Here is a 25,517-nt window from a genome sequence, read left to right as displayed (position 1 = left end):
TATTTTGAATATGGCGGTTCTTTTAAACTGCACTTTTTAACACTTGAAGATGTTACTGTTAGTTCATGTTAACTGACACTTAACAGCGTTGCTAAAGATTGCATGCTAATATCGTTCGGCATATAAATATGACATATCGTCTCACGCCACCGTCTCTAACAGCATGTTTTACTAAAATCAAAACAACTAAAAACAGCAAATACTTAAAACTTTAAAAGTATGGAAATTAGAAACAATGATCCCGGCGCCGTTCAATATGGCAACTTCTTCAACTACTATCAGTTCAGTGACGCCACGGAACGCGTAAAGCTCTTGCCAGATGCGGACATATGGCTACCTGCCCTGGATGATGGAGAATCCCAAGGAGATAAACCCTATTTCATCCTGGATGTGGGTTGCAATTGCGGCGTACTCACTCAACTGATGCATAAGTACCTCAAGGAACGTCTTCGGAGAACTGTCAAAGTCCTGGGAGTGGATATAGACCCGCGGCTGATACAACGTGCCACCGCGGAGAATGAATCCCCGGAAGATGTTAGCTACGCCTGCGTGGATGTGCTCGATGATGCAGCCTTTGAATCGGTAAAAACATATATGAAGGAGAATGATCTCCAGAAGTTCGACGCCATTTGCTGCTACTCCATTACCATGTGGATTCACTTGAATCATCATGATCAAGGCCTGCGATTCTTTCTGCAGAAGCTCTCCAATCTGGCAGAGCTTCTGGTGGTGGAACCACAGCCCTGGAAATGCTATCAGAAGGCAGAGAGACGCCTGAAAAAAGCAGGAGAGATCTTCCCTCTCTTCCTGGAACTGAAGTGGCGATCTGATGTGGATTTGCAGATACAAAAGTACCTGGAAGAGTCGCTAGACCGACGGAAACTATTCGAATCCGCGCCCACTAAATGGCAGCGAAAGATCTGCTTCTACAGATGATAATTAAAATATAAAGGATAATGTTTTTATAGGAGAAACCTACTTCTATATTATCATTCCTATTTTAATGACAAGTTACTTGCTTTTGGATTTAAAGATTGGGAAACCTTTCAAATGGATGACAACCAAATAAATCTTTAAAGTAACATATTGACACTAGTCCACGTTGAGCTTCCTAAAGGAACCTTCAACTCCGAAAAGCCCCTCAAAATCAATTGGTTTTCCCGGACGCAGGCTCTCATCGGTGCCGAACTTGGTATTTTCCTGGAAGAAATCGGCATACTCGTCCAGCTTCTTCTCCATAGCGGCCACTATTTCCTCCGTGGTGCCATTTTCACCGCCGTATTCCACGGGCAGATATTTCAGCGGTATCTGCTCCGTCAAGAGCCCCATTTTGTTGCCGTGCACAAACAGGCGGGACTGCATTTTCTTGGACATCATGGGCTTGAACATGTTGAACAGCTGCTCGAATCCGGTGATGGTGTTGATGAAGTGCTGTGCCTTCAGACGCAGTGGAAGAGCCTCCTCCGAGAACACAGTGAACTTCTTGGCCATCGACGGCGTCATCTGGAACAGATGCGCGGCAGTAGCACCCTTCATGTCCATAATAAAGACTACTCCATTGACATTGGCATAGTCATCCTCCAGGATGGCAATCTCCTGCATTGCCTGGGCCACTTGCATGGCCTCCAGCATTGTGTACTTGTCCACTGACACCAATCCCATGCGCCAGATCGCGATGCGTGGTCCAGTTTCGTTAAGGGGCGTGGGCAGGTAGATGAGGGCACTGTTTGGAGAATTTAAGAGGTAAGCCAACAAACTTGTTGGTGATTGGAGTCGAAATCCTTACCCCGTTTGATGAATCTCCCGGAACTTGCTATCTTTAGTGTCACTAACTAGGAAATAATCCGGATACTTGGTCTTCAGCGTGTAGTACTTATCTAACTTGGACTTGGCCCGCTCCAAACTGTACTTGCAGCCGCGAAGGAAGGCCACCAGAAACTGGTCATCCATTCGGGGATTCAGATGCGGCTGCTGCTCGATCCATGTCTTGAATGCTTGCAAATCCGCCTCGAGACGTTCGGGATCCTCCTTCAGCTGCTCCTTGGCCGCTTTTTGCAGCTCCGGCGTGAGTGGACGGATTTGCGGAGACATTTCTAGGTCGATTTCGTGAGGAGGAAGTACTAGTGAACAGCTCGGCGATTCTTGGGGCACTACCTGCCCAATCTGCGTTCTATTGATGGTCGACTTTACGGAGCTTTATCAATTAATTGATAAGCGTCCGATTGGGGTCCATAAACCAAACAAAGACAAACATTGTGAATAGTACTAAGATAAGCGGCGCATTTCATAAGGAATACTTCAGTTTAACTTAGCCAACGATCGGGCAAACCACGAAAGGTTTTAGAATACATTATTAACGAGTTTTATTTGGGGTTTTCATTTCTGGAAGGGATAGTAGTCCAAGCCGGAGTTGTAGTTGAACTTCTTCTTTTGTTTCTTCTGCGCGGCCGCAACAATCTCCTGCACATCCTTGCGATACGCGGGTGGCAGCATCTCCTCGTGCAGCGTGCATTGCTTCTGCTCGGGCTCCTCCACCTTGAAGATGTAGCGCCGTATGATGTCGATATCCCGGCCAAACTCCTCCTTCAAATCCGCGATCTTCGTGGGCGCCGTATCGAAGGCGATGGTGAAGTGGGTGCCTTCGCGGTGAACCACACCATGCTCGCTGACTTTGTGTGGCAGGGCGCGGGATCCCAGGTTCTCCAGCTTTCGGATGATGCCTCCCTTGTCCAGGATGGACTCTGCCGTTCGCCTAATCACGGAAATCAGTTCGGGCTGCGGGCGATGCACATTTCTTATTTACATTTATGTAACTGCCGGTGGATTTCATGTGCTACTCACGCGGGGCAATTGACGAAGCACCAGTGCTAGTTCGTATGAAGGCATTGTGGCTGGTGGATTGTATCAGCTGCTATGTTAGTTGGTTTGTTATATTTGCACTTCTTCTTTTGAGTTTTAATTCATTAAAGAGTTAGCAGTAAATGTAAAATAATTGTTGACCAACCAGCTGATAGTGTTAACAGCTGTTGCACGGAAAGTACTAAAAATGATTTAGCGCCTGGCGCACATGCCACACTTTACAGTGGGTCAAAAACTATTGCTTAAAATATAAATAAAATATAATTCAAAAACTAACCTCTAGCCATTCTTTTGCCAGCTTAAAACCACTAAACTTTTTAATAAGGCTGTATCGAACTAAAGGATAGCATTCTATATTATTTATACTTAGCTATAATGTAATCTTAATGCATACTTGATTTATATGTTAAAGCCCCAATAATCTAGCTAGTCTAAAGTAAACGCCAAGTTATATTTGATTAGTACTACACATTACCTTATTTTATTATATATCTTTTATAATAATAATTAAACTTAACAGTTGTGGCTTAATGGGTTTATAACCCCGCTAAATGTTAGGGCGCTGTCGATCTCTGGTTACACTGCATTCAAGGTATGGTTTCCAAAACACACACTGGTCACACTGTGTTTTGATGCCGAAGTGAAAAGAGCGAACGGAAAGTTGCGAGCGGATAAAATTGTTTTTTCGCACGCCAAAAAGGAGAAACAAATGCTTGCGTTGTGTGAGTGCGGGTGTTCCAACTGTGTGTGTGTGTACAAATGTCGCCCGAATTATGACGCATACGAAAGTGCAGGCGCTAAATAAAACCCGAAATTGCAAGCAGTTGCAACTGCAAAGCAAATGCTGAAAGCAAGTTAACACAAAATACAAAAAAAAAACGGTGGCAAAGGAAGAAGAAGAGTGCGTGCACTCGGCAATTGTGTTTACTTGTGTGCGTGTGTGTGCAAAATTATGTAAATACAACAATAGTAGAATTCCAATTGTCCTCTCTCTCTTTCTGCTTTTCTCAATTATGAAATGCAGTTGCATTGCTCTCTATCTCGCCCTCTTCCTCTGACTCTCCTCTCTCTCTCTTTGCGCATCGAAATGCCAGTGCATAGAATTTTCTTATTTTGCACTTAAACAAAACTCCAAAAAAAAAAAGGGTTTAAACTCCCATTAGCTATAATTTCTTTCAACTTCATTTTTCTACCTGCCGCTGCAACTGACACGTCTGCATTGCCACTCTTTTTTACATGCTTTCTTACCTGCCCAACCACCGAAAAAAAAACAAAAATGAAATATATCTGACTCGAATTGCTCTCTTTCATAGAAAATTAAACATCGCGTCGCGCAACGTTGAGAAAAAAAAAAAGAAAAACAAACGGAAAATGAAAACGAAAAAGCAGCCATAAAATTAATTAACCTTTGCGGGAAAATATAAAACAAAAACGAATAAAAGTTCTCATCTTTTGCTCTCTCCCTTGCTTTCTACCTTTCTCCCTCTCTCCTCATCGTCTGTGGATTACATTATCTTCTGTGGATTATTATTATTATAACAACAACAACAACAACAACAAATACAGTGGCAAGCGGATCGAGCAGAAGCAGCAGCAACAACAAACTGGCCGAATCGGAAAACTCAGCGCAAAACTCCAACAACATGAGTTGGGGCACCGAGCTATGGGTGAGTTTTCACTGGATTCAGAGGGGCTATAACTTCAGATAAGAAGTCGTATATGATTTATTAAACATCGGGTTCTATAATGAATCAATTGTTCAGGGGATTTAGTTTAGAATCAAAACAGTTTCGTACTTTAGTTTGATCAGAATGTATAGTTCTCATTAGTTCTTATTTTCTTAGATTTTTCAGCGGGCTATATCTTCAGATAGGGGGTACATATTGAAATGCTCTAGGAAAGACATATAGAGATATATTTTCAGATACAGTTTATAAATGAAAACCCCTAAAACAGAGATCTTTGTAATAATATCAAATTATAATCATTTAAAGAATGCATTGTTATAACAGCATTCAAGTATCTTTGACCATTGCTCAACTTCCTTAAAGCTTTAAACATATTTTTTAAGCAGTTACCAAAAATTACAAATTGCAAGCAATAAAATTTTAAGTGACCATTCAAACCTTCTTGATTTGCCAAGCACTTGGTCAATCAAATTATTTTCCAACTACCAGAGATTAAGCTCGAAATTCCGGTTTTGAAACAAGCTGGCACTTGGTTCCTGTCAGAAAACCCTACATTTTCTAATTGGATACCCAATCTGAGTGAACTTATGCGAGGCAATTAATTACTATTTCAATGTCATCGGTTACCCATAGGAAAGCCACTCAAATGCTCGAGCAGTGAGAATTTTACAAATTGCTTCCCATAAGCCAAAGTGCAGGCAAATGTTTTAAGAACGCGCGCTTAAAGCGTTCGTCTCTTTCTGCCGCTGCATTGCTGTCTCTTTCCGTCCGCCGACCAAGTTGGAACTCGAAACTTTATAAAAAAAAAACTGGTTTTGCGGGTTTTATGTAAATTGCTGCCATATGAGCACGGCCAGCAGCAGCGTGCGCCTCAATCCAATATATGTACACATATATATATAAATGTATATTTCTCGGATATATCTGCTTTCTTGTTGTTTTTATTTTCCTCGTAGTTTGTGTTCTGTTCGCCGGAGACCCCACATTCCACTTGGATCCATCGGATTCCGAGTACCGGGTCTCCACATTATTATTATTATTTTTTTTTTTTTTGGTTTTTTGTTTTTTCCGCTCTGTCTATGAGCATTCTCCGCCACACAGCTGTTTTTTACCGACGCTTTTTTCATGTTTCGTTTGGGCCGAGGGCGTTGACACGCCCAGCTAAAGCTTACCTGCCTGTCTATACAGGGATTTATAAAAAAAGTGTAAAAAAAACAGGAAAACAATTTTTAGCTTACCTCTGCTGCCTTTTTTCCGCCGCTTTGGGCCGATTTAGTTTTTGCTGATTTCAATTCAATTCGGATACTCGAATATCGATGGGTTGCACATGCCTTCCGCCTTTCGGGGGTAGTTTTCCTTCATCAGACAGACAGCAGCCGGCACACCCTCTAAATGTGCGCTGGTGTGCGTGTGCTCGTAGGTGTGTGCGCTCCTGTGTGTGTGAGCGGAAAATTCGCCTCGACTGAAGAGGAGGCGCCCCGATGTCAGGACCAAAATTGCAAGTCTAGACATCGTTTTGCAATCTGTTAGCTGGCACATTGTACACTTTTTTTCGCATAGTTTTCCCCTTTTTTTAGTTGCAGGGATTTAGCCAGTCTCTAGTGTTGGTTTTGGGCTCTGAAAAGCTTACCAAGTGTTTGTCCACCGGATTTGCATGGGGCTCCAAACGGTTTGAAATGTGGCGGAAACTAATAAAATGCAGCTGGTCTTTAGAAAAGCTATTATTAGAAAATGACAAATGTAGCTCAACATCTATTTAAAGACCTGCAACTGCATATCAAAACTCAATTCAAAACTAGAGTAACTTGCGAATCGAAGCCAAACTTTAAATATAAACAATCTTTATAAATAAAGCAACAGTAGAAAAAACAAAGCCGCACATTCTCAAGAAAATAATAAACAAATGCTTCTCAGGTTTTATGGTCAATTCAACATTGTTCGAGTTTTTGCTTTATTCTCGACTTCGCAACTTTGTTTAGTGACTCATGTTAGTGGTAGAAATCCAGTTTCTACCGCCCCTCCACCGATTTTCCGCCCACCATATCTTTTGCAGACTCAATCACGAAGCATTGTTCGCTTGGGCAAAATCAGTAGCAAAACGGGCATTATGTTTTTAGATGGCCGAAACTGTATATTCAATATTTGCATAATGATTTGCACGCCACACGGAGAAATACTCGATATGCCACTTAACCCAAAGAAAGTGTAACCAGAAAGATTTCGGTTAATTGAATTTGTGCATGGAAAGCGAGGCGGACAAAATTAAAAAAAAAAAAAATAAGGCAATAATATTGTACATTTATAATGCAGTAACCACCATGGCCTATGCCCGCCACACCCCCTTGTGTCCAGTTTCTTGGCTAATAACTGCGGCGATCGAGCGCGTGGCTAAGCGGGTCAATTGTGGGGCCAGAAGAAGCCAACAAGCGCCAGTCGTCGTCGTCGGGGGGGAAAAAAAAACTTTCTTTGCATTTTTCGAGTGCCCATTTTTTTACGTACAAGATTTTCACTTTAATTAAATTTAAAGCATGCGCCGTCCGCTGCGACTCGTTGCTTTGTTGCTTTGCATATGCAAAAAAAAAAAAAATGCCAAACGTAAAAAGTTGCGCCACCACAGAAACTTGGTTAAATAAAGTCGCTTTTTGTTAAGTATTTATTTCGACATTTGCATTTGATGGGAATTTCTTTTTCGGGAAAACACCCCGCCCACATATCTCCCACCTTTTCCCTCATCTACCTCGCTCTTTCTCGCTGCCTCTTGGATTTTCTTGTGTCTACAGAGCGGGCCTAAAAATAGTCCGTGTTTTTGTAATTTCAAAGTGCGTCGGGTCTAGACAAAGTATATTGAATTAAAGATGGTTTTGGTGCCAGCAAATTCATTAGTTTCTTTATAATAAGTTTTAAATAACTGCTTTCAGAACTTTGATATATATTTTCAGGAGCTTTGCATCCTTTCCTGTAATAAATGCCTTTGTAAAACATTTTTTACTTTAATTTATCACAATGTGAGGGGACTTTATATACACGTAACAAATAATAAAGTTATCACCAGTTTATCTCGAATAAGTAAAGATTCCCTAGAGCACTTTCTCAGAATTGTAATGGAGCTGTAACTTTTTCTAATTTATTTGCCTTTGAATATGCTTGCTCCATGATCAATTTGTCTTCATTTGAGTGCTGTGCTCTGTCATACCCTATGTAATCAGCTGGATTTTCTAGAGCACTCTGTGCAGTATCATTCATACCGATGACTGACCGGCTCGTCTGCACTTTTTTTACACCCGTCCTCACAATTCCAGACCTCTGTGATCCACACTTGGCATTCAATGCCATCGAGTCGAGTGGAGTGAAGTCGAGTGCAGCTGTTTAATGTTGTCGAGCACTGTGTAAATAATTTTCATGCAATTTGTGCTGCTGCTGGTGATCGTTTTCGATCAGTTTTCACATGACATTGAGAGGCCCAAGACGGCAAACAAAATAAAACCGAAACATTCACCGCGACAAGTGCCGAGAGCCGTTCACCAGAGCAATTAGCAAATAAGTCGTAATGTATCGAATTGGGGAACGACTTTAGGTTCGCGTTGCCCCAAGTTGTCCCAACTTGTTGAACGGCCAAAAAAACACGGAGACTACAGATCATAAAGCATTTTTTATGCGTCCGGGGTGTGGACATGCTGTTGCAAGGAACTGTTCACTGGTGTGCTCCATAAAAAACGCAAGAAATATAGTCGAAGCTCGTATATCTGTTCGCAGCAGGTCGTTTCCGAGGGGGAGGACCTGGGGATGAGGGGCTTTCTATTTCTAACGTGTCCGCCATGATTGAAATTCTATCACCATCACCCTCTTTAAGACTGCACTTGGTCTTCGTTTTGGCCTTCCCTTTCCTTAACCGAAAAAATGTGTACGTAAGATCTCCTTGGGCACAATTCCAATTAAGCGAGGGCAAGTGTCAGGGCCAGGGCATCCAGGGAGAATTGGGGTGGACTCCTGGCTCAAGGCCATGACCAGCTCCTTGGGTCTCCTTCACTTGTTCACGTCCTGCGTGCAAAACGCACCCTATCTGAAAATCTCAATCTGCATCGCAAACGCCAACGCCCTCTTCTCCTTATCCTTATCGATTTTTTCTTTCTTTCCTTCTTTCTTGCAATATGTCGCCCTAATATACAATCAAAATAGTTTCTGGCTTACTCAAGAGATTTTTCCAAGTTCACGCTCGCCACGGGGGGTTGCAAAAACATTTTCGCTGATTTTATTGCATCCGGATGCGAAAATGGCAGCTCAACCGAATTTGGCGGCAATCCGAGACGTCGTTGAAAAGCTGACTAAGGCGATATTTATTTTGCGAATGGCTGAAGGGTTCCGAGTATGGGGCTAGTGTGTAAATCGTTTCCATGAGTGGCTAAAGCATATTTACCAGAATTTGTTTGGGGAAGTACGTCGAAAAGTGTATGTAAAGGGTTTGGATGGAAAATAATCTCACGAGCAAAAATAAAATGTATAAATTATAGCACTCATATTATTTAAATTTCTGAACTTTGCTTCTAAAATACCCGAACTACAGAACGCTTATTTTTGACAGCCGTGTTATCTGCACATTCCACTGAATATCTCTCACCATCCATCCACATATGAGTATCCTTCTCCATGTTACTCATAAGTCTCGCCTCGATTGCGAATTCTATTCACATCGCATGGGGCAGTGCATTGTAAAATTATTACTTTTAACTTTTTGTTTGCATTTTAGCATTTCGCACGTTTTGGCTCGCGTTGCCATTTTCCAAGTTGTTTTTTGTGATCCGTCTGTCGTGGCGTCTATTGATTTCAGTAGCCTTCAGCCAGTTTGCGCCGTATGCATACTAAACAGCATTCAGATACGTTTGCCAATGCAGCCAGAAAACCTTTTAAAATGCAAATTGCAACCGTTGGAGTTTGAAATAAAAATCGATTGTGGCGCCTGCCTGCAGTGACCATTTCAAATTTGTGCCACTGCCCCGGGATTTTTGCCCCACATGAGAGTAATTATTAACATCAAATATTATGCCTCGGGTTAAAAACAATTCAAAGATAAGCTTCAAATTCTTGTGCGATAAACACGTACATTACGCACTCACTTCCTTTCATTCAGAGCCTTCTCTGATAAGTTGACCAACTTAAGCTTAGTTTGTCCCTGTTTGTGCAGATAAATGAGTAAAAATATATTTTAGAAATATTTCCACAACCGTTCCTTGTGGAATAAATAAATATTAATAGTGCTAAGAACGTGAACGGAATGCTGCCGAATTTCTGTATTTCGATGATTAACACCACAGCGTTTCCAAAACAAATCAATTTGTTGCCACTTCCAGTGAGTCAGATTTTAGTTTTTATTTACAAATACCTGCTGCTGATTCAGCTGGAGAAACATCTTGCACGGAATTCATTATAATTATTTAAGGTCTTGAAGTTTTTAGGTTCACTGAGCATGTCGTTTCCGTTTCCAGTTAGTTTAGTTTGTTTTTTTTTCGTTTGTCGATGTGTCAGAAGAAAACTTATCAGCAAAGTCACTGGGCCAGTCGTATGTGACTAAATTGAATGAACCTGTTGCTGGTCATAAAATCTATATAGACACGCACACCAACAGGTGACAAAAAATCCCTGGTTCAGTTTATTCAATTTGTGGTACTTTTTTTTATCGGTCGGAAGTAGAGGGATTGCCTGGCCCCGTATCAAAAGTAGATTAAGCACCCTATCAAAATGAAGGAAATATTGCCTTTAATAGGAGGAATCATACATTGCAGTCATGTTTTGCAAGCATATATTTATTTATTTATTGTAAAGATATACAAATATTTTTTCGAATTTTAGGAAAGTAAACCTAACCATATAAATATTTTCTAAAAGATAACACTTTTAGTACAGTTTGCTCATCAAAAAGTGACATTGAAAAATATTTACTTATATTTCACTCAATCCTTTCAAGATGTTTGCGCTTTGTTAGCATATGCAAATTTGTCTCAAAGTGAATTATCTCACCTACAAACATATAAAATATTAATAAACATTGTTTTCCATGCATTTTTGACTAGAGTATGTGAAATTCAACGTTTCGTTTCCCAGCCAAACAATTTTTGTTTGACTAAGCACACTCACAATCGCCTATAATAAAAGCTTACACACATATCATATCATATCAGCAAAGGTTAATAAGTAAATATTAGTTAGACATTAGATACACAATGTGGCCGGTGCTACGTATCTCTTAGAATATTTTTTGTTTTCGTGGTTGCCTGAGGGGAACAAAGGCCAAATTCAATTATAGTGGCGGGTAGAAACAACATGGCCAATTTGGGTGTGGTTCGAATCGATGGCAAAAACTATAGAATACAAAATCATGAATCAAAGAATTCGATTTTGGATAATAATTAAAATTCCACGCGAAGATTTACGATGTCTGCATAGAAAACTAAATTCGCTGGAGAAAAAACAACCGCAAGAAAAGATACATATCAATTTCAAATCGAGAACCTGAGATAAAAATGGTCAAATAATTAATTATATTTTTAGCTGGTATCTCATTATTGGAATTACGGAAATTATTATACAATAAAGCATTTTTATCTGTGCTTTGTAAACATATAGTAATATGGTGGATCTAGCTCGCTATGGAGAATTATTAGTTTGTTTGCCAGCTCGATAAGAACGCTTATGCGTTGCCCATTATCAACAGGTTCGCTGGGCTCAACTTTGACCCTGCGCTGTCAGCTTTTGTTTGGCCTTTTTTCCCTTTTTTTATTCCACCATTTATTAATTAGTCTAGAGATTTATGGACAGGCGGTGATAATTCATTTACGCCTTCTGACTTTGCCGGCTTTCTGGGGCATGGCGACATGTGGCCGCTGATGGCTCATGACCAAGTCAAGTTAATGCCTGGAGAGCCCTCCTTTCGAGTGGATCTGGATTTGCAGAGGGAGAGTGTGCCATTTTGCCAGAAATCGGCAACAAAAATCGGCCACAAATCACTTGAAATTGCAGTTGGATCGGGCAACCCCGTTTCTTATTGTTTTCTTGTCCAAAATGCACTCCAACTGAAGTGGTAAATGGGACGTCATGGCAACCGATGCCCTTTGTTCTCAATTCCCTGTGCACATGCATGGGGATATACAGTATACATACATAAATGTATATGAAAATGTGCCCTAATGCCAGTTTGTATCACGTCTTAGCCGTTGGATCTAGCAACACGTTTCATTATTTACATCCATCCAGCTAGTTGATAAAGAGACGCTTTTCTTTTGAGTCACCCACTTCCTCTGACTGACTCAACCGAAAGGGGGTGGCATTGCCGCCTCCTGATTCCACTGTTGCTTCCACCCTCCCACGCACAACAGCCGTATGACTCATCAGCTGAGCCCGTTTGTCCTTCAGACCCACCCAAAGCCACCCAAAACCCTCCCAACCACGAGCAGAAACCCCCATGTAATGCCGCTAGCATTGCGGCAAAGTGCTTGATTACGATGTTTGTTTAATACTTTTTTTTTCGCTGTGTGCGGCATGCGACAATGTTTGTTCGAGGGGATCACTGCAGGAAATGGGTGTTTAAAAAAAGGGTGAATTTTTCCTTTAAGCTGACTTATGAATTATGCAAAAGGCTTCTTCATTGTTACCTTTTTAATGTTAATAAATTTACTAATTCGGAAAAAACTCTGTTTAGCGATATATATGTATATTCTTTTAATTTTTTTCAAGTTTTATAATAAAATATGAAAAATATTTAGATTGTGATAAATTCAAAATTCGTCCTATGTTATGTTTTTTCTAATATAGGTCGGCTGAATTTCTTAATAATAAAGATAAATACATCGTTGCTTAATATTTACAAGTTTCATAATGTAAATATATATCTTTAAATTCCTTAAATTATTTTTCGAGTGTCTTGCTATCGTGAGGAAGCTGTCACAGCTTTGGCCCCATTCAAAGCAGCTTTTTCCGCCTGCTGGAAGGCAAGTTCAAAGGCAGCTGGCGAGGCACGGGAATCACACAAAGGACTGGCTGTGGTCCCTGTTTCGTCATCAAATGTTATGCAAAGTAAAGAAAAACGAGGAATTGAGGACGCAGACCCGGCTTCGGCTTTTATCATTGTCATAAACATAAACGCTGTAAAACACGAAGGCTACGTCGTGGCTTGGGTTTCCTTCAGTTTGGGCTTCATATAATAACGTTTGGGTATTCCTCAACCCCTTGATGGAAGAACAAAAAAATGTCGATGGCACACCCGCAAAACAAATTAGCTTCATTTCCTGTCCATATGACATGCCCAAACATAAGCCCTGCCAAAATTCAAGTATTTTTTGCGTTCAGAAATACATAAATTCGCTGCTTGCCATCTTGTTTGTTGCAAAAAATTCAAACAAACTATGTTGTCTTTGTTGTTTTTTTTTCATACTTTTATTTGTGTGTGGGCAAGCTGGAACCTCCTCCACATGGAGGAGCTATGGCGGAAATCGTTAAATACTCTGGCGATAAGACTGGAAATGTTGCCGCAACATGTTGCTGGGCGAAGTCATTGAACCGCAGGAAGTTGCATTCAAATCGATTCTGGGGACCCTGATCCAGTCTCTTGACTCATCGCATCGCATCCCATTCCATCCCAACCATTTCATCCATCCATATGGTTTTTTGGGGTCGCTTTCCATTTCTGCACTGTCCTGATTCATTTTTTCGCCATTTCGCTGAACGCGTGTCCAGGGGGAGGTGATGTGTTATGATGTGATGTGCACATATAAAGTGCTCGCCTTTTGTCTGCCTTTTGATGTTTTATGACAGTTTCAAATAAAAAGCATCCATTAACGAACCAAATCGCATCATCAACAGCTGCCGGTCTTTGTTTTCCATGCTTTGTTGCACCGTGATTTCCTTGGCCAACCGTGAGAAATTTCACTGATATGGCTATAATGGCAGAGGATCAGTTTATCTGCTTTCTTTTGAATAATCATCGCCGGTAATCGTGATGCACTAAGAAAATTTTAAAAACTGCACGATGTATGTAATACCCATCCAATGCCACAGCTTCAATGTACAGTGCAAGATAATCTAGTCTTAATATCAATGTAAACTTATAATGCACTTTATGAAAGTCTTGAAACTTGTAGGAAATGCCCTAGTAATGCCAAAATATAGTTATAAAGTCTTTGCCCCAAGATGCTCGTCTGAAAAGCCTCGGTAAATTAGGTGGCAACATAGTTGCCACTCAAACGTGCCACATAATATTATTAAAAACCGCAGTTCACCGCCATAAAACGTTGCTAAACGGGGAATGGGTTGGGCCTGGCCTCTCCATGAGTAATGGAGATGGAGTATGGAGTAGTACGGTGGATTGGAGTGGATGGAGGGGCTTGAGGTTGAGGTTGAGGTACCATACACGAGGTACAAGGTATGCCAGTGGGAGCTGCAGATGGCGACAAAGAAGGCATAAAAGTTGCGCGCTGCTCGGTTGCAAGTGGAGCGCAGAGAAGTGCAACCGGGGGGAAAGTAGGTGGTTGGCTGGAGGTTGGGGAGCAGAAGGGGGATCTCCGGAGCATTGCACCCGCCGTCATTGTGGAAAACTGTGCAAACTTGAGGCAGCTGCCAACTATTTTGCATCCATGTGAGTGTTGTTTGCCGTGAATAAGACGAAGCGACGTCTACTTCAGTTAATAGTATTATGGAAAGATGGTAGCCCTGATTTGCCAAGAACATACAATAAATAAGTACTTTATGGCGAGCACATTGACTTTGCTCCTAGTTAAGGGGGTAATATAAGCAGTTGTGTGTAATCAGTTCATTTGCCAAGTACTGATACACTTTAGTTCCAAGAATGTCCAAATTGGTTTAGTGCCTGTGTCTTTATTATTAGGTGATTCATGGAAATTCATGGAAAAACAATATTAGTATCGGCGGAATCAGAAGTTATATCTTATGGCGCCTTATAAAAAACAGTCTTTATCTTAAATTTATATCTCTTTGGAATGTTACACATATACATACATTGTAAATATTTCATATTTATAGTGATTAGACATCAAGAATGCTTAGAACGTTCAATAGTTTCATGAATAATATCTCATTATCTGAATATCTGATTGTATTTATTGCACTTTTTGTTTGTACTGTGTTTCCTTGTAAATGTTCCATTCTAAAACATAAATCAAAGAATAATTAAATGTAAAATCAAAGAAAAATAATTGGGTATTACTCTTTCATCGAATCAACTTCCGTATAAATAAAGTCTTTTGGGGAAATGTTGTATATTTATCCAGAAAATTAAGCCAAATATTTAAAAATGTTTTAACCCGATTTTTTCATTTTCTTGCAGGTAAGTTACCAGCCACATTAATCAAGCGACGTGAAGAACAACTGGCGAGTACAAAATTAAGCAGAAAAGCACTGTGAATAAGGGAAAGTCTGCACTTGAAGTGAATTTTCCAGCCAATGGGAATGCAATCGGTAGCTCTAGTTTATTTTTATAAGACTTGAGCGCATTTATTATAAACAAAAGCGAGTTGATAGCCGCAATAATGTTTACGTTAACATTGACTGCCAGTCAGTGAATCGAACCTGAACCCGAAAAGAAAGAAAACGCTGGGGCAGCTACTACGAACAAACCACCCATGGAAAACTGATTTTTCCTTGACGCATTTCCGTGGCATTTCCATTCTATTTAGTAAACATCACGTCCAACTTTTCTTGGCCAGACAAAAACCATATAACGATAATCCCCAAGCGGTTCTCCCAATTATCCAAAAATGGGCCTGCTGGCTACTTTTACTTTACTTTGGATTGAAAACGAAAACGAATCAATTTGGTATTTGAAACGCAGTGCGTTCATAATTTGTTTATAGATTCGTATATTTATATTTCCGCATTTCGCTTTTGGGCACTTTCAGTTTTCATATGGATTATGCATTCGCTTTATTGTCTCGCCTCGATTTGATTTGCTGACTAATGGAAACTACTACCCTCCGGCATAATTAACATTACAAATCATAAAGATTTCCAAGCGTCAACTCGATTTGCATTTCCATTGTGGGGGACAGCAAAAAAAAATGTTTTGATAAAAGATTTGCTTTCGATGTTGTTTTTTGTTTTTTTGATATGTTTGCTTTAGTCATTTGTTTGTTAGTATTATTATTTATGCATTCTATGGACGAGTCTTTCATAATTTCCTGACAAGTGCAAAACCGGTTTAGGGAAAGGTAAAAAAGAGAAATGAATACAGGGGAAGCTGCATAATTTTATAAACAAATTGGGAAGTTGATTTCGTTTTACGATCCCTCAACACTGTGGTTTCCCTTTTGTTCAATCGCTCAGGTGAAAATCGTTTTCTAACAGACAAATACCAAAAGTATCCGTAATAAACAAATCAAATATCTTTTCAATAGAATTTAAGAAGCGCCGCCAGGTCATTTTAACCTGTTGGCTCATCAAATTTGAAGCCTAATTTGCATTTAAATAGCTTTTCTTTTGAGAATCTTCTTAACGGCATTTGAATGTTGCACTCAAAACTAACTGTTAATGCAACCTCTATAAGTATTTTGGGGAAATTTTAAGAATACCTAACGGCCCACACACAATTAACGGAAAATATATAAAAGAAATAAGCTATTTATAGCTGAATATAATAGAAAACAGCGGAGAGTGAGAGAGCACTCAAGTTATACGAATTTTCTGCAAAGGAAAATCATTCGCCCACACCAAATGCTTATATACATGAAAAGATCTTAAATTATAGGCCGATTGTATTCGAACATTTGGCAACACTTGTTATGAAATCACCGCAACATGCTTAATGATTTTCCATCCAACAATTTTTTCCCCCTGGACGCCGCCGAGGCGTTATCCATTTGGAAAAATTGAACCAGGCCAGCTGAGCGAAGAAACAATGGATCGCCACAGACCCAGACCCAGTATCCGAGTCTCGGGTCCAGTGCTGTGCCCCCCCAGACTGACTGGCACTTTGGGGCACCACGAAACGAGTTTGGTTTTGGTTTCTCGCTGGCTGCTAAAATGTTGCCAACTCCTGACCATCCACTCCATCCATGACCATTCAGCCCCCACATCCTCCGCCTCGCATGCAGACTGCATTTATCGTCGTCAGGCAGCTGGAACTTACTGTCTGAAACTCACTGTCCAGACCTCCGCAGCCCTTGCAGTAAAGTAAAACAAAACTCGTGTCTAAACAATGGCAAACCCAAACCGCGGGCAATTGAAACCAGAATTCATTTGGCTTTGGTTTAGATTTTCACTTTTGCGGCTATTTTGACGGACACTCCCCCGGCGGCGGCCCTTTCCTCTCACTTCCTCAATTCCTCTGGCCTCCTTCACTTTTCCCCCTTTCTTTTATTTGCCCTACTCAATTTCAGAATCAAACTAACATTTGTGTGGAGAGTCGACTGGAATATACCCTACTTCATTGGGCAAGACATGAATGTGATATAGAGACTTTCTCATAACTCCCTTTCAATCGCACACCCTTTAGCTGAGTAATGGGTATCAGTTAGAGGACTGGTATAGAAAACAGTTTTTAATTGATATTCTACTCCATCCCAAATATGAAGAGGGTAACAAAGCCATCAAAACACGTTACAAGTAAATGTTACCGTGCGAAGAGCTGGCCAGGCACGTGTTTAACCCACACCCTGCGATATTTTCAAAGTCCAGCTGGTTTGGAAATTTACATTATTTTGTTCTAAGGCGCAGATGTTCCATTGAACTGGGCATTGTGTGTCTAGCTTTCGTATTTTCCTCCGCTTTTCACCGAACTTAATTGGAAGCGTTTGTGACGGCGCGGCAATTGTCTAAATGTTTGAACTGCGACTGTTAGTTAGTTAGTCACTTGGACTTGGACTTTGGCTGGGCAATTTAGGTTCGGAATTGACATTGACGCGGAATGAGATTGGGTTGCGGAAACAATGAGGCGCTTAGAAATAAACGCAATCCATAATACAAAACCACTGAATGGAGATGGCTTCAAATAACTTTGCGAAAGACTACAACTCTCTCACGTTCGATGGCTGAAGGCGAAACCGAGTTAACCTTTTTGAACTGGTCAAAAGTCGGGGTGCAAGCATTTCGTGACGTCAACTCTCCGTTGCAAACACAACACAAAATCTCTGTCCAACTAAATGTTCTATTTCAATAATAAAAGTATCACTCAAACTCAAAAGAAACTTAATTCGTAATAGAGCTACTTACTTAATTCAAGTCGAAGGTCAAATAATTTTTATAATACCTATTTAGTACTCTTCTTTGTTAATGCAATTTTTTACGGTGCATCTGTGAATTGCTTCAAGTGCAGCTGCGATGCCGCAACATCGAGATGTTTGTCTGGTCAGTGAAATGCTGTCGTCTTTTTCTGTTGCTAGCTGTTTGTTATTAATTGACTTTTGAGTTGACTTGCTGGGCGAAATGGCAGCGCTTAATTTATTGCTCATACGCCCCGTTGTCTGTGGTAAGTACAAAAACTTGTAGGGAGGCATGACTGCAGGGGGGCACTCACAAGTTCGGAAGCAGACGCTGCAGGAAATTGATCAAGCTTTCCCACCCGCCAACTAAAGTGTCTTCGTTTTATACTCGCCACTTCCCCTTGCACTTTCATGGCTCATAAATATATGGAAATGGCAATATTCGCGCTCAAAGAAATATGTGTAGATTTTGTTTGTTATTTTTGTGCTGCTATAAAAATAGCTAATGCATTGCAGTGTTGGCAGTGCTGTAAACATTTCCTCTTTGCTGGCATTTCAAAGCTGGTGAGAGTAATCCATTCTGTTCTACGGCTCGTGGAATAGCAACTATTTGCATTAAATGGCTGGTTTTTATTCCCGCCTAATTGCCACCTTGTTTTCCACGAAGCTATCGCCTCGTATAATCACAGACTATGTAAATACATATGTGAGAAATTTTAATTACCGGCAACGATCTTGTATTGCATACAGCATAGCCCACAGATAGATGTGTTGTGTGCATCTCGTTGCTGCGCCGAGATTAATGATAACTTTGAAGAGCTGAAAGTAAAGACATGAGAAATGAGTTACTCGGAAAATGCTGCCCAGCCTTTGTTGTTGCTCTAGTTTTCATCGTTGTCAGTTGCAAGTTGCCAGCCGCATGTCCCAAGTTGCAAGAGAGTTGCTGCATATTTTCTTGTACAAGCAACGGAAATGCAACAAATTTTTATGGCCACTCGAGAGCGAGTGAAAAAATGAAAAAAGAAAAGAAAAGGAAAAAAGCCAGAGACTTGAAAAGCGAAACTCTGGCCACGCGGATCGAGGCTGATAAGGCGCGACCAGGGCTCTATTTATAGAGCGGGGCAGCTTTATCCAATCGCTGCTGTTCTGGGCGATGTCGAAGTCATGCGGCTCCTAAAATGTCCATCGAATGTCCGGTCTTGCAGTTGCAGCTGAGCCGAGCTCTCGGCTTGGAAGTCGGAATTATTGGCCATGGTTCTGCCGCTGCCGCTGGGATTTCTGCTCGACCAAAGTAGTTCAACCTGTTCGGCGGCTTTGGCCCGGTCCCAAAGAATGTGGCTGCAAATTTATAGCTCTTTTTGCTTTCAGCTCTTTTAGCCTTACAGCTTACAACCGCTTCTATGTTCCATCTTCGGCAATCCGCCGTGCTTACCCCTTTATTTTATGTTTTTGTTTTATATTTTTAGCCTCTCTCAGCAGCATCCAGCATCCGCAGCGACATTAGCTGAAAAAAAGAGTAAACTTTCGTGGCCATTTACTTGCAAGATTTACGCAAAATGTTGCTAAAAAATGGTTAAGTCACATAAAGTAGATAAAGTACATAAACGCCAGACGGCAGATTTTTGCTTCCCATCAAAATGGAATACTTAGTACACTGGAAAAATAGTTTCTCTGGTAATGGCGGTTTATACTGACAACCTTATAAAGTAGAGCAAATGTGTTAAAGACTCTAATTTATTGGCCATTTCTTATACGATATTCCTTGTCATCTCATTATCTTATCTAAAGTGAATAGATTATTAATCACTCAAACTTGATTGGAATTTCGTTTGAATACAGCATACATAATTAGGTCACATGACTTGAATGAATGAATAGAAAATAAATGAAGCTGAAAAATTTTAAACAAATTTTTATTGCTTTTTTCATTCACAGTGTAAACTAAAGTTTCTCATCTTATTTCCTAAGATGCTTGTTTGGGCTAAGATAGAGTTTGTGTTTAGACTCACTTTTTACTTACCCCTTTCGACAGAAAATTGTACTTTTTTTATGGAGGATGAGATGATGGTAGGAAAAGAAAATCCGTTGATCCGTTTGACACGAATGTCATTCAATCATTTTATTCACTCAATGCTAGTTTTTTGTTTTGTGATATACCAAGCTTTTGTTTTTATTCGTCTTCTCGGGTTCGCCTTCTCCTTTTCTCAGTTCTCAATTAAGTTTAATGAGCACATGGGCATTTTCATAATTGGAGCAAATTAACTTGAATGGCGCTTCTCAGCTTCTCATCAGAGATCCACTCCATATCTGTGCTCTATATAAGGCGGAATACGCCCGGAAGTGTTTGTCGTACTTATAGTTTGACTTGTAAGCAAAACATAAGTATAAGTCTTAAGTCTGACCAACTTCCCTCTTGTTTGTGAACTGTGTGCACCTAACGAGCGCCAATTGTCAACTGTTTGCTGACTTGGTTTGGACCAGCTGCTCTGTATATGACAGATCTTTGCGGTTTTGGCACGTTTCGAGGTTACTTGGACAGCGGCCAATCAGCGAAATATAAATCAGTATAATAATAATAATAATAATAATAATGGTAGCGAAGAAGAGAAGAAAACTGAGCTCGGATCTATCGCTATCTGGGAAGCACTCCCTCTTCTTGGATGGCACATGTTGCGAAATTCTTGGCTTATCTTGAACATTTTTTCCCCCACCCCAACTTGTTTTTCTACCACATTTCTTGTGGCCATTGGAGACCACTTAACTGGCTGAACAGTTGGTCAATTAGTTCGTTCGTGGCTCTCAACATGAACTGCCTGCTCGGCTATTTGAATGCGGCTCAGCGCAGCCTCAGCGAATCCGGAGTTGCAACCATTTTCGATCCCAGGGATAGCCATGAGGAATTTTGGGTGAGCTAGTGTGTGTGTGTGTGTTTGTGAGTGTGCACACCCGGTGGGGCAGAAGGCAAGCACTGAAACCAGCAACAAGAATGCCCCGCAGGTGGTTAACTGGACAACCAGTTTGCAATTAAATGTCGCCGCTTAAATGAGATTTGATTCTTTGCATAACCGAAATGCAATTGGGCTTCGACTGCCTGCGTTAGATGTGGAGTCGATTGAGATTGGCCCAAAACAGGTCGGTAATGCACCGTGAAAAACTAAAGGAAAGGCAAATTCAGTTCTTTAAGAAAATCTAACGTGCAAAGTGTTGAATGTGGAAAAGTAAAGGGCAAAGTTTTGGTTGATTGACAAATGCTATTGTGAATGAAACTGTTAGAAATCATCATGATATAACTTTTCTTATATAAAACGTGGAATATTTTCATGCTCTCTCGTCAATTAGTATTCTACCTTTTCATAAGGAATCTCAGCTCATTTATTTCAAAATAAAATATGATAATAACAGGGCTATGTTACATCTCTGACAATATAATAATAATACAAGTTTAGGAATGCAGATAGGAGCCTTTGATCTTTCGGTCTGTCCCAAGAACTATTCATCAGCAATCGCGGCCTCGGCCCGGAGGCCATTCATATTATTCATTTCCAAGCACCGTTTGGGGCTGGCCATCTCTAATGATCGTGGAACCGGGTATTCAGTATTCAGTGTTCAGTACTTGACCAACGGCTCCTGCTGGCGGCTTCAGTTGCGACTTCTGTTTCTTCTGACCACGTTGAAAGTTAAAGTTCAACTGAACTGAACGTTGTGGCTCAACTATTTTTATGATTACAACTTTGCGGTGACTAACGGTTTACACACGTTGGCCAGAAAGCAGCGACGACATATGCGTTTACTTCTAGCCGATGTTTTATGCTTCCTGTTTCGTTTCCATGGCATGAGCATTATCCGGTTGAGCTGCTGCTTCTGGCCAAGATCATGTTACTTCTCGTGGATTTCGGTTGTCGGCTTTTCTCGTTTTTTTCCGTCTCTCTGTTGAATTTCCACATTTTTAACTGTGAAAAGGCGTCGCTTGATTTATTCATTTATTCATTCGCTTGCATGATTGCATATTTATTTGCATGTGCAATTATCAAGTTGCGCCAATTTGTTAGCCACTTATTCGGTTCTAGGCTCTTTATTTTTCATGTTTTATGATTGAAATGCACCTTATGTGGGCACTGTACTTCGATCTAATTGGATAACTTTTCTTTGATGTTGACCGACTTGACCGAAATATTGATTTCTGTGTGTGGACAAAAAGTGCGGGAAAACAAAAAACTAGAATGAGTTACTTAATCAATAGCGAATAGCAAACGGCAGCGACACCAATGGGTTAATGTGCTAATTTTGGGTTCCCACTGTCAACAACAATTTGCAGGCACTGTGTGTGTGTGGTGGAGAAGAGTGGGTGATAAAGAGGAAGTGGCAAACGACATGTAAATATAGATCCAAAGTGGAGTGGGCGGGAAATGGGAGCAGAGTTGAGTTTTCCACGGAGCAGCATTGAGGCGGAAAATCGTTACAGCAAATTAACTGAAAATGAGCAGAAAAAGCCGCTTATAAATAGCAAATGGAAATAGAAAATGGCAAGAAAACGGGTCAGGAGTTGCTTCTTTAGTTTCGTTTTTCTCCCACTCATTGTCTTGGCAATTTTCTACGGAAATTTCTGCGGAAAACCGCCACTAAATTGCTCTTGAAGTGGTTATTCATGTGGGTATTTTTCGATAAGCGATAAAAGTTTGTACACAAAAAGGAAGATTTGTTTGTTTAGCTAAATATTTGAAATTCAGTTAAAGAAACTACCAAATCTGCTCATTTTTCCATATAATCTTTAATGTGGGAAGCTGAACTTCATGTTGAACCGAATGATTTTCTGAGGTCATCGCACTGACCTGGCTTAATGGAAAAACTGATAAAAGCTAAAAAAGAAAAAGTGGCCGTAAAGCTTTCTCGTATGCAACATTTTCATTACGCGTCACGACAAACAAAGGCGCCGCCCAAACGTTGTCATGCTAAACTAATAAAACGAAAAAAAAAAAAAATAACATTGCATGGAAGGCGGTAAAAAGGGGCGTGGCGGAAGCCAATAGACATATTGACGTGCCGCCACGAGCTGCATGTTGCACTCACTGGGGGCAATGTCAATTTGCGTCGGCCAAGGGAACACTCATCAGTGGACATCATCGTCATCCACTAAATGTCGACTGGGTGCAGCACATCAAACAAACAATTCATCGTCATGCCGGGCGGTCAACTTCACTATCGATATGATATACTCGTATACATACATACAAGATGGGTATGTGTGTGTGTTATGACTTCCCCTGCTTATCAGCTGCAATGAATATGCTGCTGTTGTGCATGTTGCTGCTGCTGCTGCAGTTGCAGTTGCAGTTGTTGCTGTTGCTGTGGCAGCTACTGCTGCAATTGTTTGCGTGCCACGTCCGCTGCAGATAAAAACGCGTGCTGCGGAACTTCCATTGAGCGGCTGCCCATGAGCTGAATCCGTTGTTCTTCTCCAAGAATTCGTCGTGGATGCACTGCTAGAAAATGCATCTCAACTGCATGCATAAATGCTTCTAATGAATGCAGATCCCTATATATATTTTCTTATATATTTGTAATGTGTGCTGAATTTAGTTAACTGCTATGAATAATTCTTTGTTCAATGAAGTGTCGCTGAACGAATGTCAAGTGTACCGAATGTGAATGAATATCATTGATGACTCAACCTATCAAAGCCTTGTGAGTTTGGGTTCTTACAAAAATAAGGTATATCCGCTCAATTCAGTCACCCAGTGTAGTTGTTAACTAACTCTGGCTAGATTCGTTGTTTAAGCCACCCCATTTCGTTTGAGCCGCTGTGAGTATGGCTTCCAAAACCGCAGCACTGAAACAAAACAAAATAAATATGGTAACTAAATCGTTGTTGGTGGCAACAGCAATAGCAAAGCAAAGCAAAGCCAAAGCCAAAAGCCCCAACCCGCTGGCTGTTGCAGTTGGTGCACCTGTTACCCAGTTTTATTTAGTTTTAGCCGTTGGCATTGCCAGCTCGGTTAGTCGGTCGTCAAAAACTGGGTCTCTCTCCTAATCGCCTGGAAAACTGAAACACTGAAAAGCTGAATAGCTGCAAAACCAAAACTAAAACAAAAGCCAAAGCCAAAAGGAAGCCAACGTTTCTGGTCGAGTGCACCACCACTGTGATGGTAATGCAAACAGGAACCATAATGTACACGCAGTATTAACCGATCGCTGGATATATATCTGGTATATATAGTATGTATGTATAGACAAATGCCAGACAGTCGCCGTCAACGCTTTCTGCTTCAATTGACACCCTCTTCGGTTGCTGTTGCAGTTGCAGTTGCAATGGTCGCAGCATTTCAGTTGCATTTGACTGCCAAAGTGGTAGTAGTAGTAGTTGCATAAAGGCAATTGACAGGGCGCTTGAGGTCTTTGGGCCAAGCTGATTTCCCTTTACCGTTGCACGCTGCCAATGTTATGCAATTGTCTGGTTTCTGCACCCTGATTATAGTGGTTACTGCCTTTTTACTAGATCGCTATGGGGTATGTGCATTATCTAATGCAACTATCATAAATTATAAACGAAATTGCTGCTATCGCCGGGTTCTACACTTAACTGGTTTCGTGGTTGAAATGCAGTAAGCACTTCCTATGCGATAACCACCCAACCTCAAATAATAAACAAAAAGCGATCAGAATTTATATACTTGAAAGATTCCCAAATGATTATGATTACATTGCATTACAATATGTACGTAAATAGCACCTCAGCTGTTATTTCCAAACAATCAAATACTATGGTATTGAAAATCAATCTCATAAAAGTTTAGATGCACCGCATGACTTTCACACCCAATATAAGTTATTGATATGTTAAACACTCTATTTATATTGCGGTTGTAAATTATTTATATGGTTATCACATTCACTTTTGCAATACAAACCAATGTAATAAGCAAGAATTTCTCACCAATATTTACCACGTCAAGTTCTTGTCCCCGTTCCATTTTTGCCGCCATTCCTTGTTGATCAAATGTCACGAGCCCTGAAAACTGAATCGGAATCACGATTAAATTGATTGAGGAACAAAACACAGTACAATACAATGTGTTGAACAAATAAAAGGGCGACAAATGCGTTTAATCAATCGGATCAGTCTTCAATCTTGACCCACTAAGCGGTGTCAGTCGGCGGGTCTGTTTAATCGTAAATGGGTTGTGGTTAATGGAATGCCCTTATACTGGCTGCCCCATCGCACATTCCACAACCACACTTACCCTTCCCCACAAAAAAAAAAAGAAATACAAGAAAATAACTCAAGAAATGAAACCCAAACAATCGATGACAATCTTCAATCGAATTTAACACTTTTCAATGTTTCATTTCTCTGGCCAGCAATTTGTTAATTTCTTTATTGCTTTTCATTGTCATTGTTTCGCTGGGGGTTGGGCATTGTTGTAAGAGTTATATCTCGCCCATTCTTATTGCTACATTTTGTTGATTGTTGTTTTTGACGAGCCCCAAGAGATGACGGTGATGAACCAACTTGTGTCAAGTGAAAGTCATCAAGTGGCTTCAGCTTCAGCTTCAGCTTCGACTTCAGCTGGGAATGGGAATCGGGATTGGATGCGAGCTGCGTTTTTGGATTGGGGCCTTTTGCTAATAAAGTCTGTGACATCCAAAGCTGCTCATGCTGCTGCTGCTGATGATGATGATTATGATGATGATGCCCCCATGTAAAACTTTCGCCATGATTTATTGGCCAGCTTGTTAGTGTTGGCCAGGCAGCTTTTTGGGATGCGACGACATT

The 25,517-nt window shown here is 40.7% G+C and overlaps 4 protein-coding genes across 18 annotated transcripts in view; 2 read left to right on the top strand and 2 right to left on the bottom strand.

Annotated features, from left to right (window-relative positions):
- The first annotated feature begins 116 nt into the window (after positions 1 to 116).
- LOC6532960 (probable RNA methyltransferase CG11342) lies at positions 117 to 1,082 on the top strand. Its single transcript, XM_002093659.4, has one exon. The coding sequence runs from the start codon at positions 220 to 222 to the stop codon at positions 934 to 936; it is 717 nt and encodes a 238-aa protein (XP_002093695.1). The 5' UTR covers positions 117 to 219; the 3' UTR covers positions 937 to 1,082.
- Positions 955 to 2,199, bottom strand: LOC6532959 (alpha-tocopherol transfer protein-like). The gene is made up of 2 exons (XM_002093658.3): positions 1,787 to 2,199; positions 955 to 1,723 (listed from the first exon to the last, which is right to left on the bottom strand). Exons 1-2 carry the CDS (start codon positions 2,089 to 2,091, stop codon positions 1,093 to 1,095), a joined length of 936 nt encoding a protein of 311 aa, XP_002093694.1. The 5' UTR covers positions 2,092 to 2,199; the 3' UTR covers positions 955 to 1,092.
- A 139-nt stretch (positions 2,200 to 2,338) lies between these two features.
- On the bottom strand, positions 2,339 to 3,030 carry LOC6532958 (probable 28S ribosomal protein S6, mitochondrial). The gene is made up of 2 exons (XM_002093657.4): positions 2,842 to 3,030; positions 2,339 to 2,775 (listed from the first exon to the last, which is right to left on the bottom strand). Exons 1-2 carry the CDS (start codon positions 2,884 to 2,886, stop codon positions 2,377 to 2,379), a joined length of 444 nt encoding a protein of 147 aa, XP_002093693.1. The 5' UTR covers positions 2,887 to 3,030; the 3' UTR covers positions 2,339 to 2,376.
- Positions 3,031 to 3,462: 432 nt separating this feature from the next.
- The window catches only part of LOC6532957 (formin-binding protein 1-like), a 32,947-nt gene continuing 10,892 nt past the window's right edge, over positions 3,463 to 25,517 (top strand). For 8 of the 15 annotated variants that reach the window (XM_039374800.2, XM_039374796.2, XM_039374795.2 and 5 more), the window contains exon 1: positions 20,536 to 20,652. In XM_039374800.2, the coding sequence (XP_039230734.1) occupies positions 20,551 to 20,652 (102 nt within the window). In that variant the 5' untranslated portion in view covers positions 20,536 to 20,550. Of the gene's footprint in view, positions 3,582 to 4,425; positions 4,527 to 20,535; positions 20,653 to 25,517 lie in introns of those variants that run through there. The other 7 variants (XM_015194241.3, XM_015194238.3, XM_002093656.4 and 4 more) reach the window with 4 other exon arrangements.

Source organism: Drosophila yakuba, chromosome 3L (assembly GCF_016746365.2).
Source record: "Drosophila yakuba strain Tai18E2 chromosome 3L, Prin_Dyak_Tai18E2_2.1, whole genome shotgun sequence".
In the NCBI taxonomy this organism is placed as follows: Eukaryota; Metazoa; Arthropoda; class Insecta; order Diptera; family Drosophilidae; genus Drosophila; species Drosophila yakuba.
Note: the sequence above shows the minus strand (reverse complement) of the source record. Positions and strands in the feature narration are given on the sequence as shown.

Bases quoted from the DNA above. Each gene is read 5' to 3' on its own strand.
- LOC6532960 (XM_002093659.4), top strand. From the start codon at position 220: ATGGAAATTAGAAACAATGATCCCGGCGCCGTTCAATATGGCAACTTC.
- LOC6532959 (XM_002093658.3), bottom strand. From the start codon at position 2,091: ATGTCTCCGCAAATCCGTCCACTCACGCCGGAGCTGCAAAAAGCGGCC. The intron at 1,724-1,786 runs GTAAGGATTTCG...TTCTCCAAACAG, and splicing joins CGGGAGATTCATCAAACGGG to TGCCCTCATCTACCTGCCCA.
- LOC6532958 (XM_002093657.4), bottom strand. From the start codon at position 2,886: ATGCCTTCATACGAACTAGCACTGGTGCTTCGTCAATTGCCCCGC. The intron at 2,776-2,841 runs GTGAGTAGCACA...CATCGCCCGCAG, and splicing joins TGCTTCGTCAATTGCCCCGC to CCCGAACTGATTTCCGTGAT.